Source organism: Phyllostomus hastatus, unplaced genomic scaffold (assembly GCF_019186645.2).
Source record: "Phyllostomus hastatus isolate PE091 unplaced genomic scaffold, TTU_PhHast_1.1 phas_scaffold_345, whole genome shotgun sequence".
In the NCBI taxonomy this organism is placed as follows: Eukaryota; Metazoa; Chordata; class Mammalia; order Chiroptera; family Phyllostomidae; genus Phyllostomus; species Phyllostomus hastatus.
Genome location: NW_025334024.1, coordinates 10,306,311 through 10,320,959, shown reverse-complemented (window position 1 = coordinate 10,320,959; position 14,649 = coordinate 10,306,311). Strand labels below are relative to the sequence as shown.

Below are 14,649 nucleotides of genomic sequence, written 5' to 3'. Positions count from 1 at the left end.
GAGATTTAAGGTGAAAGGGCAAAAACCACATGGACCCCAGAACCTTTGCTGATTGGTCATTGGATGATCCTTAGTGTGTCAGATGTTCTGCAGCTGCGATTTTTCATCCTCCCCAAACTTTCGGAGGTGAGTGCTATCACCTCCATTCCACGTACATGAACACAAGTTCAGAGCTCATGTGATCTTCCCAAAACCATACAGTTAATAAGTGGCAGGCCAAACGTGTGGAATCATATCTTCTTGTCTCCCAGACCTGGGCTCTCTCTGCGAACCGAGCCAATCAGGAAACATACATGCGATCCCTGCAGGAATCAGATCCGATGGCAGCAGCAGCAGAGCCCCTTCTTCCACAGCACAGACAGTAGTCAGACCCCCAGGACTGGACCAGAGGGTGCCCACTGGGGTCACGGGCCAGCTGCAATCCACAGATGTTTTGATTATTCCTCACAGTGGTTTTTTTTAAAGGAAATTGAATTCATCATCAATATTTTAAATATCAGGAAATTTCACACAACTTTTTTTTTAGATTTCTGGTTTCTCTTGAAAAGTCAGGCAGATCTGTCAACCCATGTTGATGGACATTCCTGCAAGGCAGACACCAGCCCACTCTCTCCAGTCGGCCCGTGTGAGAAAGGCACATGGCCCCGCGGCCAAGCCTCTGGGCTCCAGTCTCACACTCAGGTGGTGGGACTTGCAGCCCTTGTTCAGGCTCAGAAAGCGGCTCAGACCACTGCTACCCTTAGGGAGCCCTTGATCACCATATTCTCACGTGGACTAACTCCCTTGCTGGCGTTCCGTTTCTGCCCACCATGGCTCCCCCCGGTGCGCCCCACCTTCACATGCAGCAGTAAAACCCTAGTTGACAGCTATGAACCAGAGACAAGAAGGCCACTCGTAACAACAAAACCGAACCAGCACATTACCGGCGGAAGGTCAATGCCTTACAAACACTGACTTCCTGCGGGAGCCTTACTTGGGGTTGTTGCAGTGTCTCTCTTGGTACTTGACTCCTCCACCGCAAGTGCGGGAACACTCCGACCACTTTGACCAGGCGGACCACTGGCCGTGGACGGGCCGGGGCCCGTGCTCCCCGAACTTCACACACTGGCCTTGCCGACACCACTGGGGAAAGAATATGCGACAGGTCTGCTGTCAGAAACCACCTGGGGAAGGGCAGGGGCATGCAGACACCTGCATGGGAACAGGAAAAACGAGTCTGTTGGCAAGTGGGGGAAGGCAGGATCCCCTGACGGAATTCCTGGGCTGGCTGTGCTGCATAAACAGTGGCTTAGTCTGCAGTGACCATGTGCGCTTTGAAAATCTGACATCTAGAGAGAGGGGTCATCTGTCACCAACCGATGCTTTGTGTGCTGTGGAGGTGAAAGGTTCAGACGGGATCCCACCCAGCAGCCGAGCGAGGCAGAGCAGAAAAATGAGAACAGAGCCTCCCTGGACGACTAGGAACAACGCTGCGTAGACAGCAGTTTGGATCGTGCACTCAAAGGGGACCCGTTTTTAAGACAGTAACAGAACTCATTGTTCTGGATGTTTGTCTCATCATGAAAACAAAGACAACTATGCATACGTTTTTGCTTATTCCACCCATAGAGCATTTCTTATAAAACTCAATAGCTTTCAGGCTACACATACTGTGCTTGTAGACAACACCTTTCTGTGTGTCTAGAAGGTCCCTACTAAAGACCCTCAGGTGACGTGGAACACTGAATGCCTTTTACGGGTTAGCCTTGGGTCTTCCGTTTGTCCATGATCTGCTCAAGCCAGGGAGAGAAGGGTTTTCTGCGCTAACCTTCCCGTATTAGTATCCTGGGTTTCTCAGGTTGTATCTGTCCTTGGGGGTTGCATTAGCCCTGCGAGTGGCTTCTTTCCTGTGGTGCCTTTATTTATGGGCCAGTTCTGCACGACTTCACAGAACTGCATCCTTTTCGGAAGGGCTCTGCAGTCAGATCCAAAGGGCTGGAGTGTGGTCTGCTCCAGGTTCCACTGAGGAGAGGGGTGCCAGGTACAGAATCACGAGGAGATTCGATTTTCAAATCTTCACTTTTCTCCCACGATACGTTTGGCTTGTGGCTGTTGATTGTGTTGCTAGTGCACTTTGTCTAGGTCAACACATTGCTTCCTGTCTTCACATTGTTGCCATAAAACTGATGAATTCTTCTGCTTATAATTTTTCTTTCCCTTGGATTAGCTGCCATTTTGGAGCTTGCACAAAATTGTACAACATGGTTGAAGACTTTGAATGGTGGGGGAGCAACAGGTCATTTGAAGATTTTGTCTATCATAAGTGAAAATCTGACTCTTCCCTACCTGGGGTCCCTGGGTCCTCCTGGACAGGGCTCAGTGGCTGAGACAAAATGACAACAGTAGCCAATGACCGCCACCACAGCTCCAGTTTATGAAGTTGTTTGTGTGTGCCCAGTGGTGCAGGCAGGGGGAGGAGGGAGCCTTTACGAGCAGTATCGAATGCAAACCTCGCACGGCGTGTAGTGGTTAATAACTATTTTCTGGATAAGAGAAATCTAGCAAAAAGAAACTGGTGAACTTGCTCAGTTTCACACATCTACCCAAGTAGCTACACAACTAGCGGAGGCTGGATTTAAACTCAGCAGTCAAAACCCCTGAACAGGACACACAGACTTTTCTCCTCCGAGGCAAATGGCCCACCATATCTGAACTCTGATCTAATTTCTTCCCTCCTCCTTTTTTTAGAAATGTGGTTTTTAAATCTGTTCCAACTCTTCAATTATTTTGACTTTATTTAATTCTACTATTCATCTTAGTACTGACAGTCTCCTCTGGGTTTTTCAGTTTGTAGAGGAATCAGGAATATATAGGAACACATACCCATACATGCAGAGTCCACATGTACACATAAAATTGTACACAGAATGCACAAATATTGGGTTGGCCAAAAAGTCTGGATGGTTTTTCCTATAAAATAAAAGACGCATTGTTCATTTTCATCAATAACTTTATTGATTTGGGTATTTTGAGTATGTCAGTCATCTCTCTAAATGGTATAACATTGATTGTTCTCAACTAATGTCCTGATTTGATCGCTATGAACTTCAACTGGTCGACCAGACCACTGAGTGTCATCCAGCGAGAAATCTCCAGCATGAAACTTTGCAAATCACTTTTAACAGATTTGATAAGTCATAGCACCTTCTCCATACACTGCACAAATCTTCTTTTGTGTGTTTCAGTTGTGTTTTTACCTTGAAATAATGAAACATAATATGCTACAAATATTATGTATTTTCTTTAATATTAAGATGGTTACTCAAAAATTCAGCTGTTTTGATAAGTTTTTTTTAAATGCAATCTGATATGACAGTTGTCACAATACTATCTAACAAAATTGTTTCGAGCAAAATTGAAGACAATTAAGCTCTATTAGAGCCATTTTATGGAAAAAGCAAATGAACTTTTTGGCCAATCCAATATAAAATAGATACACATGTAACTTTTTCTATCCACACAGACGTATCCCTAGCACTGCTCTTAGTTTCAGATTGAACAGCTGTGACTTGGGCAAATGTCTTTTATGACAGAGAGCAAGCACAAGCTTTCTTTCCTTGCACACATAACCTAGGTGAAAGGATGCGGCTCTCACAGCCTCGCACACATACTGAGCATTCGAGGTACAACTATCCCTGAAGCACGGAGGAGGGACTGGAGAAAGACGGGGGAGGATTCAGTGGGTCCCATTTCTGGAGAAATAAACAACACATGGAGTAGCTGCTACTTTGCAAGACCCTCAGGATAAAGCCCCAGTAAGACGTGGCCTGACCTCCTGGAGTTTGCAGTCCAGTACACAGCCAGTTATATCCCCCAGGGAAGGGAGACTCTGAGAACCATCTGTGTGAATGAGGAGTGATTTTACTGGAGTGATGATGGGTGAAATGTATCAAATGCTTTCTACTGAGGGTAGCCTGACAGTTGAGGGCTTTCTCCCAGTGTATATGAGGTCTGTCTGGAAAAAGTCCAGCCATTACTGATATAACAAGAACGGTTTGCACGACATGGTCGTAACCTGGCAGCCAAGGAGAGTGGACTGGAATGTGCACGTGTGGACAATGACAACTTCCCTGTACTAGTCAGTGGGGAAGGGAGATGCCACTGAGTGAGCATATGTACTGTGTAGTAACTGCATTCAAAATGACTGAGCAAGTAGAGCAACAAATCTGCATCAGATTTTGTGTTACACTTGAACATTCCTCTGTGGGAACTACTGGGATGATTCAGAAGGACACAGCTGTGGCCATCTGGTGATTGGCAGCTTCATCAGGACAATGTGCCCATTCACACATCACGTCTTGTGCAGAGTTTCATGGCAAAACATCAAATCACCCAGGTGACTCAGTCCCTCTACAGCCCAGATTTGGCACCCTACAACTTCTTTCTGGCTTTTCCCAAAACTAAAATCTCCTTTGAAAGGGAAGAGATTTCAGACTGTCAATGAGATTCAGGAAAATATGACAGGCAGCTGATGGCAATTGTAAGAACTGCATGAGGTCCCAAGGTGCCTACTGTGAAGGAGACTGAGGCATCACTGTCCTATGTACAATGTTTCCTGTATCTTGTATCTTCTCCGATAAATGTCTCCATTTTTCATAGTACATGGCTGGCCACTTTCTAGACAGACCTTGGTACATCCATAGTCTGGTCTTGTAAAACAGTGGGGTGTGGAAAGCAGTGTTAGGACACCTGCGCTCTAACTCCTGGCAGGGTTTGTCTCGTGTTGTACTAGCCAGAGTCTAACCCAGGGGCACTTTATCCCCCTGGCACTAGATCGCGGGGGTGTTCATGTAACACACCTGAGACCTATGCCAGCGTGCACTTACTTTCCTCACTGATATAATATCAGTCTTTTCTTGTCCATCCCTCTTATGTGTAATGCTGCTGCTTTCTTAAGGACAAAAATACCTGTGACAAGTTTCAAGTTCTCGATTTTGATGCTTTAAAAATACAAATGACTCGAGCAGTAGCTGTGTTTTCAGTCCCTCAGTTAACTCATCGCCGTGTGTCGTCACAGCTGAAGCCCTCCGATGCGGGCTTCCCACCGAGTCCTTACTGGGGTTTCCTCAGACAGATGCATCCAATTAAAACTTGCATGTTAACGCCTCAACTTTTAAATGTTTATTTTCTTTAGAGTTTGAAATTACAAATCTTGTAAGAGGTGCTGAATAAATGACTTAACAAAGCTCAGAAAGCATTTCTTGGCACGTTTAATTGTGTGTGTTCTGTCCTTGCCTCTGCTGTTACTACTCTGTCACTGAGAGTCTCTCATTCCACTGAAGAGCTTCGGTTCCAATTCTGGCGTCCGCCTTGGTGCGGCCACTCATCGCAGTGCGTCCTGTGTGCATGCCTGATCCTCAGTCAGACTCACGTCTCATTCATCTGGGCCTGAATAGCAATGCTGTGCTTACAGAAGGTGTGTTTACAAAGAAAGTTCCAGTTATTGGCTTCTGCACAGGTCTGCTCACTGGATTGTGAGTTCTCGAAGAGACAAAACTGAGTTTTATTCATCTGTGTGCCCCCAGAGCTTTCCGTCTCTGATACGTAGTAGTCAGGAAACTGCTGTGGAACTGAATTAGCTTTCAGTGACCGATTCTTCTGCTCAGGCGTGTGCTGCCCTCGAGAGCCGGGAGCAGAGAGGAGGAAACCCTGTGGCATCACGTGCTCTCTAACCATTCATCGCCCCCCTGTCTTGGTCTCTCAAAGGAACACCCCGATCTGGGTCATTTGCTGTACTTCAATTGCACCTTTCCCTCCAGATTCCACTGGGGAAGGGAAAGAAAAACAGAAACTAATGTGTGAGAGTTCTTCACGCAAAACACAAAAATCTCCCATAATCTTCCCTATTGGGAGCGGTGCACAGGGTGAAAGACGCTGGCCAGCAGGCAGACTTGCCGGTACACTGCGGATGGAGACACGGCTTACCCTCCCACACAGGTCACCACATGTGACGGGACTCTGCGGGGCATGTCACAGGCTCCACGGCAGGTCCTGGGGGTCATGAGTAGGGGCCTTGTGTGGAGAGACGGTCTGTCCTTTGCTACTCAAAGGGCCACCTGCTCTCTGAGGCCTTTCTATGCTGAATCAAGTTTAAAATATGAATAGTAGACAATGAAACCTATGAGCTCATTGAAAGAGAAATATTTTGACCCAAATCTCCATCTAAAAATGGAAAATAAAGGCAAAAAGTAAAAAAAAAATCTTCTTAAAGAATTGAGCCAACTAGGTTACATTAGCACTGAGATTCAGAAGAGCTGCTGGATAACGCTGGCTAATTTGAAGGGAAGTCAGAAAACACACGCAGCTAAGGCGTTCCATTCTGAGGTCACAGCACCAAGCATCCAGGTTCTACGCTCCATCAAGTTTCTAGAACTAAAAAACTACCAAGTATGCAGTTTACCATACTCAAGCCACAAACGGTCCCTTCCGCTGCGGGCATAAACTTGGTCTCACACCTGTGGCCCACTCGATGGCACCAAAGTGACTTGCAGATGTCCTGAAAGGAAAGAAGGAACTCATAAGGACAATGGTACACTAAAAACAAAAATATCCAAAGTTTTTCACACTTCATACATTTTGCGGTGGCCAGAAGGAGGCAGTACCCAGAGAGCAGAGGCATGTGAAGTTGGTAGTAGCCAGGTAATGAGCAGTATGTTCTAACCAATGAAGTTTCTACACTACCCACGTGTCCATGGATGTTTAGGAATGCCTGGGAGGTAACAACAGTTAAGTGAAAGACCATTTGTCTTGAAACTAAGAGATCTGCTTTCTAATAACAACAAAGACAACAGCAATGTAGCAACCAGCAAAGGAGAACTGGCCAAGGCTGATATAAAGCCCAACTCAAACCCTCGTCCTGGAATTCTGGGTTGCATGCCCTAAGGACATGTTATGGAAGCCTTGTCTCGCAGTTTCTTCCTTGTGAAATAGTGATCGCATTAGCACTTGCCCCTACAGGCTTGCTTCCAGGATAAATAATATAAATAATCACTGTCATTACCTTCTTTATCTTTTATTAATTTTCAACCATTGATACAATTTAATTCTCACACTAGACCAACTAAATAAACTCCCATGCTAGACTGTAGTAGGCAGAATAATGCAACCCCCCCACCAGAAGCTCATCCTCCTAATCCCTAGGAACTGAATATGTGAGGTTATACAGCAAAGAAGAATTAACATTGCAGATAGAATTACAGTTGCCACCCTGGCTGGTGTGGCTCAGTGGATGGAGCGCCAGCCTGCAAACCAAAGGGTCACTGGTTCGTTTCCCAGTCAGGGCACAGGCCTGGGTTGTAGGCCAGGTCTCCAGTGGGGGGTGCATGAGAGGCAACCACACATTGATGTTTCTCTCCCTCTTTTTCTCCCTCCTTTCCCCTCTCTCTGAAGATAAATAAATAAAATCTGAAAAAAGAAAGAATTAAGATTGCTAATCAGTTCACCTTGAGGTGTGGAGACTATCTGAAATTTCCCAGAAGGGCCCAAGGTAGTCATAAGGGTCCTTAAAGGGGGAAGAGGAAGACAGAAGAGAACAGGGGAGATGACAGTGTGAGGGAGACTTGGGGATGTCACTGCCCTTGAAGATGGAGAAAGAGTCCAGGCCCCAAGGAGTTCAGGAGGCCTCTGGAGGCTCGGGCAGGAAAGGAAGTGGCTTCTCTTCTAGAGCCTCCAGAGGGAGCACAGCCCTGCCAGCACCTGCTCTGAGCCCAGGGAGACTCGTGTCAGGTCAGATGTCTGCCTCCAGACCCACAAAAAACCGAATGTGTGTGGTTTTAACCCACTAAGACCATGGGACTTTATCACAGCAGCTGCAGGAAACTAATACTGTTACTGACACCATTTAGCGCTGGATGCTAAAGCAGTTCCCCATAAACACTCACTTGGATGAGGACACTGAGGAAGCTACGGACTCATCCACTGCAGGGAAGTCACACAGCTGGGAAGTGGCAAAGCCAGACTCCACTGGCCTGTTCCAGAGTGCAGATCCTTGACCGCTGCTCTGGGCCTGGATTTGCCATCGACAGATGGCAGAAAGTGCTCAATTCTCCAGGCCTCAGTCACCAATCTACAAAGTAAGGGAACTGAACCAGACTCCTTCTAGCTCAGACAGTTGAAGCTGCTCTTCAGAAAGACGTTGCTAATGAAATATCAAAAACCATGAAATGTCAAAGGGACTCCATTCTGCTTGCTGCATTCTATTTACTATGATAGAAGTGTGAACACATGCATTTTGGGATAAATATTAACAACCAAAGAGGAAACAAAATGATTTGTATGGTCACTTGTAACCCTGAGAATTTGATTAAGGAGGCACCCAACTCCCCAAGCAGTTCAGCTAATACAGACTCCGTGGTGAGAAAACATGGCAAGAACATGCTTAGAAATATTCCACCAAAAGTTTTCCACAGGACTGAGGAAAGAAAATGCAGGGAAACCAGAGACAGGGGCAGCAAGCCTGCTCTTGCAGACCATCACATCCGGGCGCCCACCTCGAGGAAGCTGGAAGCACATTCAGGACACGGCTTGCACCGCACACACCATTTCCAGAGCTCCAAACAGCTCAGAGGACACGGTGTGTACATGTTTCCCAAGGAAGTGGATCTGCCACTGGCATTAGTGAAAAGCACAAGGCAGCTGCAAACACCTCAGGTCCCCGTCTCTGTGCACCACCCTATGCTGCCACCCTGGGTCTGAGGGGGACAAGTTCATGGGGAAAAGAGCAGTCTCCATCAACATGGAAGAGTGGATGTAACCGCTGAAACAATGAAAGCCACAGTGAGAAAGGCTTTCAGAATTAAATTGTTTTCCTTCTTACAGCCAGAAGAAAGCTATAACGCATACCCTTTGCCTATGTGGCAGCCACCAGAATGACTCCAGGGCAGACCGGAGTGGAGAGGCAACCGGAGTTGATTCCATAGTCAATGCCAAGCCACAGGCTAAGGGAAAGGGGCAGCTGGAGAAGACCAGGAAAATAAAGCAAAACACGAAGCACAGGGACTCCAGAGTGAAACAGGGCAGGCTGTGCGAACATGTTATTTCTTTTGCGGTGAAGTACAGAAGTCACACGTAATTATAGCCAAGTACATGCTCCCTTTCAAAGCAAGCAGAAATGAGAGTTTGCAGTTTTTTGCTGGTTCTTCCCTCTTTTTTTCCCAGCATATTCAACTAACTTTTCCTTATCTATAATTCCCTAGACTTAAGTCATAATTTAAGGGAAAAAGAGAGACCCACAGAGACTTCAAGGTCTCCTGTTGCCTGCATGTGATTTTCGAGAACAGAGTCTCAGTGCCACACATTATTCTGTCCTGTCACCCCTTGGCTGTGTTCTCCAGGTGTATTCCAAAGGACAGATGTCCCTGTAAGTAAAACCTGACATGCTAAAAATGTTAATGGCCCTTGCAAGTCAAATTTTATAAAGCATCTCAAACTTAACACGTCCAAAACAAAATTCTCTGTCTGCGTCTCCCCTCAAACCTCTTGCATGCCCAGCCTTCCCCGGCTCACGTTATGACTCCTCCATACCGCTAGAATCTCGATCAATAAACTGCTGATTCATCTTTGACTCCTTCCTTTCTCCCAGATTAGTCACTCCTATTTCCTTGAGGAGAGATGAGAAGGGGACAGAGGCCAAATCCTCCACTTGATGAAAATGGGAGTGCTGAAAAACGTTTTCCTCGGTTATCACTGAAAACCCAGTAACTAACTACTGAGTATTTGCTGACATGTCAGGTGCGTGCCCGGTGCTGCAGATACTCTCCACCTGCTGGGGCGAGAGGTCTTCATGGACAGCCGTCATACAGTGTCACAAGGTTTTGATGGTGACACGCAGGGTGGAGATGGAGCCCAGGGGAAAGAATGTTTAGATCTCCTTGAGGGGAAAACACTTGAGCTGAATCTTTAACAACAGTGGAAAAATGACTAGATATTTGTCACATGGGTGACCGTGCAGCTTTCTAGATGAAGAGTACGTACATGAAGGTTTGCAGGTAGGAGGAGAACAGGGCATTGTCCTGGTTGGAACACAAGTCCATGGGGAAGTAAATAGAAGCTGAAATGTGATGTAGTGCATTTACTAACTTACAAAGTAGGTGTGATTTAGACTCTAGGAAGTTACTCTTTTTTTTAATCCTCACACAAGGACAGTTTTTCATTGCTTTTACAGAGAGAGAGGAGAGAGAAACATTAGTGCAAGAGAGAAGTACTGATTGGTTGCCTCCCCTATGCACCCAGACCAGGGAACCAAACCTGCAGCCTAGGTATGTGCCCTGACCTGGAATCGAACCCACAACCTTTCAGCTACAGGATGATACTCCAACCAACTGAGCCACAGTGGCCAGGGCTAGGAAGTTACTCTTTATTCTCTGTTCTTTAGTCCCAATGTCCAATTCTTGAAAGGAGAAATATATGCCCATCCTATTATATTCAGCATGCCTTTTCCTTTGAAGGGAACACTTTCTGAGGTGACAGGCCTGAAAATACTCAGGAGAATTCAAATACCTTCCCCATGATTCCCATTCTGCTTCAAACCCTCTTGGTGTGGCTATAAATGAACATTTACCGAGCTCCTGCTATGTGACAGTGGCTGTGCTGGCTCCTGCAGTACAGAGTTCGGGCTGCTCATTCCTCACATAGTAAAATAACCAGCATGGAAGCACTGGTCAGCCCTTCATACAGCTTGGGGCACTCTGGCAAAAAGCACTGAATCACTCACTGCATCAATCAGCATTTAATAAGTACATAATAATCAAATGCAAGTTCTCCCTCCTTTAGGTCTGTCCAAAACTGTGCAACCATTACCCACGACGACTCACTTTCTCAGCACTGTGAAAGGAAACAGATATCCAGCCTGACATGCTGAAGAGACAGTCTGTGAGGCTGGGAGAGGAGGAAAGGCAGGACAGGTGATAACAGTAGCCAGCCCCAGCCCCTTTGACAGGAGGCCACTGTGAGAGGACAGCCAGACCTGACGGTGATGCTGCTACTGGAGACGGAGGCAGCGGCAAGTAGAAAGCCCTCATTATTTATTGAGTGGTGAAGCTACACCAAAAGATTAATCCTCACAAGGACCAGGGAAGAATTATTAGGCTCACCTTACAAATGTGAACATGAGAGCTGAGAACAGTGGAGTCATTTGCCCAGGGTTCTAGGAAGGGGTGGAATAAGGTTTTAGACTCAGGTCTAACTCCAAATGTCAGTGTCCGTGTGTGTGTGTTTGAGCGTGTGTTTCGAATTCAAGATGGTCTAACGCAGTAGCCCCCCATCTTGAGCATGCGTCAGGATGACCTGGAGCCCTCGTGTGAGCACAGACTGGCAGGCCCTATGCCCAAAGGTTCTTATTCTCTAGGCCTGGGAGGAGACCCAAGCATTCGCCTTTCTACCAAGTTCTAGGTGATGCTGATACACTGTACCTGCTGGTTTGAGGGGACACTTTGTTAGACGGAAAACAGGATGACAGCTATTGGGGGGCAGGGAGGAGGGTGGAGGGATTGAGGAAAAAGGAAAAAGGAAAAAGGACTCATGGGCATGGACAACAGTGTGGTGATTGCCGGGGGGACTAAATGGTAGTGGAAAAAAATACAATAAAGATTAAATCGATTTTTTAAATGATCTTTTATTTTTTCCCTTTTTTGTTGCTTCTAAACATTATGTAAAACTGCCCTTCCAGGAGGTATAGAGAAAAAAATAGGCAGTAAGGAGAAAAGATCAGAAAGGGAACATAATGCTGGGCCAGTGAAGACCCCGAAAAGAAACCTCATGTTCTTCTTGGGTTGCCAGAGCTGGTCTAGCCTGTGGAGCCCAATAGGATGAACAGGACCCCTCCTACTTAGGGCCTGGCAGGGACCTATTTATGATCCCCAGAGATGTAGTCGTGTTCATGTTGTAAGTAGGCTTGGGAATAATACCGAAGGCCGCCGATGGCAGGTGGCGGGGGTGGGGGTACATTCCACACTCAGGATCCACCGCCCAGCCCACGTCTCCACCTCACAGTCATCCTCAACGACCTGTCAGATCCCCCCACCCTGCCAGGCTTTCCCATCTCTGTGCCTCTCCTTATTGTTTCCTTTTTTAAAAATACTCACCCCAGGATATATTGACTTACTGATTTTAGAGAGAAGGAAGAGAGAAAGGGAGGGAGGGAGGAGAAGAGAGACAGAGACAAAGACATTGAAAGGTGTGCGCTGCTACGGGGATCAAACCCGCAACCTAGGTACGGGCCTGGCTGGGGACTGAGTGCACAGCTTCGTGGTGTGTGGAACAATGCTCCGACCAACCAAGCTGCCCGGCCAGGGCATGTGCCTTTCCTTATTTCATTCAGTCCTTCAGTCTGGAATTTCTGTTTCTCTTTGTTCTGCTTCCCAGGGAAGACCACAACGCTGAGGTTGTGTCTTTCAAAATATGGCGTTTTTAGAAAAAAGATCTATATTTTAAGAATGCTTGTTTAAGCCCTGCACACTGTCTGACACAGAACATGTACCCCACAAATATTTGTTCAATGTACGATCCTGAAGGAATGACAGTCATTGTGGAAACTTTATATTTCTAAAGAAAATCAACCTCATTACCAATTGTGCATTTACTGCACAATTTATAAATATCTGATTAATGAATAACTTAGTGAATCTTTTAAGAATGAAGTAACCAGGAGACAAATACAGCAACCATTTTCAACAAAGAGAACAGCCACTTAATTCTGCCAAATGCATCAACTTAATGGGCAATTTGAAATAGTTATATATTTATTAATTTATATATATCATATAGGCCCATGATACCATGTACCATGGTACCATGGAGGACACACCAAAATGTATATGTATCAACTTTTCTAATAGTTACGCATTTAAATTGTATGAGAAAAATATGTAATCCCATATCAAACCTGTGATTTAATAGCTATTATTTCCTGGGTCTGAACTTATATTTTTTAAGTGAGTTGTTTTATAGAAAAGCAACAAATGGATAATAAAAAAGAGACACAACATAACTAAGGAAGGTAACTGTTAAGGACTGGATGTTAAAATTAATGACTGAGGGCAAGGAAACACTGGTATTAACTAATGGAGAGGAAGAAGCTTAACATCAGTGTGGCTGATGCATTTTGTTTAGGTACCACATTTAAAAGTTTTGTGACTTTGGGCAAATTAAATACATTCTCTGAGCTCCAGGTCAAAAGTGGTGATAACTCTCACTTCAAAAGTTTTTGTGGAGGTTAAAAAAAAATAATAAAAGAAGTCTAAGTAGAATGCTTTATATGGAGCAGAGACTCACCCAGCAACTGCCGAAGGTGATGGAGGTAAACAGTAAGGAAGTGGTGATACTGGGGGTGGCAGTGGTGCTGCTGGTGGTAATCACGATGGTGGTGGTGCTGTTGGTAATGATGGTTGTGGTGGTGGTGCTGTTGGTAATCATGGTGGTAGTGGTCGTGCTATTGGTGGTGGTGGTCGTGGTGGTGGTGGTGGTGCTGTTGGTGGTGATCGTGATGGTGGTAATGATGATGATGGTGCTGTTGGTGGTGATGATGATGGTGTGATGGTGATGGTGAGTGGGTGGAGAAAGAGGAAGAGGCAGAAAATAAAAGGAGTAGAAAGAGGAATAGTGAGAACAGAAGAAGGAAAATGAGCTATAAAACTCCGTAATTCCCCTGCATCCAGACCTAGGAGTCCATGTTTCTCTTTGAGTACTCGCAATACACCAGCTTAGAAGGGCATCTACTTTCTCAGTGAGGGTGAGGTCATCAGGGATGTGGTTTTGGCCGACTGGAACAGTGTTTCTCCCATTCCTACTCCCTCGACTTCCGCCTTTTCCCATCTACCCTTCCCACAGTATTGAAAGACTTGACAAATACCTTAAGATTGCTCAAGATATACACTGAATTTTACATATCAAAAAAAGTTGGCTGCCATAAAGTACTTTCGAATCATGTAAAAGGCACCTATATGTATTTTGGGGGGGTGATTATTTCAAAAATATCACATTAAAAGAGAACATGAACACAATGATGCGAAAACCAGAGATGAGCAGGAGGTAAAGCTATTGAACGCAGATTTACTACTTGTGACAAAAATCTTTGTCTGCAGCAGAGGAATGTTCTTTCAAGGGTGCAAGTCAGATGTACTAAAACCAGGCATGGTCTAGGGGGATAAGACTGGGTAATTCATCGATGGTAAAATTGCTACTTAATTATCATGCCAAACAACTGCCACCTTTGAGATAACCCAGACTCTAACCCTTGGCCTTAGCAAACTAAATGTTTATACTTCGGTTAGGTATACAGACACATTGCAGGATCTTAATGTGAGTTTCACATCGCAAGCAAACATACCTTCACAAAACCAAGGCTGCATAACTTGGCTTTTGCTCCAAATTGCCACTTGCACTGTGTGTCGGCATCATAAATCTGTCCTGGAAGTTTGTCCGGATATTTATACTGTCCTGTTTGCTTGGGCTCATCCACCAGACACCCAGCCTGCGGTGTACTGCAGTGACAACGCATCCTTATTAATTATCTTGCTTATCTGCAGTCTGCCACTTAAAATAATACACCTCTGAATGCATTCATGTAAAGAAAAGCATGACATGACTAGAGAAATAGATATGCACTTAAAATGA

General features: G+C 45.5%; 1 protein-coding gene across 1 annotated transcript in view; it reads right to left on the bottom strand.

The window, feature by feature from the left end:
- The window catches only part of ADAMTS18 (ADAM metallopeptidase with thrombospondin type 1 motif 18), a 124,349-nt gene that overhangs the window by 40,099 nt on the left and 69,601 nt on the right, over positions 1 to 14,649 (bottom strand). The window contains exons 9-11 of the mRNA XM_045819213.1: positions 14,363 to 14,516; positions 6,440 to 6,535; positions 974 to 1,122 (exon numbers count right to left, since the gene is read on the bottom strand). Of these exons, the coding sequence (XP_045675169.1) occupies positions 974 to 1,122; positions 6,440 to 6,535; positions 14,363 to 14,516 (399 nt within the window). The remainder of the gene's footprint in view (positions 1 to 973; positions 1,123 to 6,439; positions 6,536 to 14,362; positions 14,517 to 14,649) is intronic.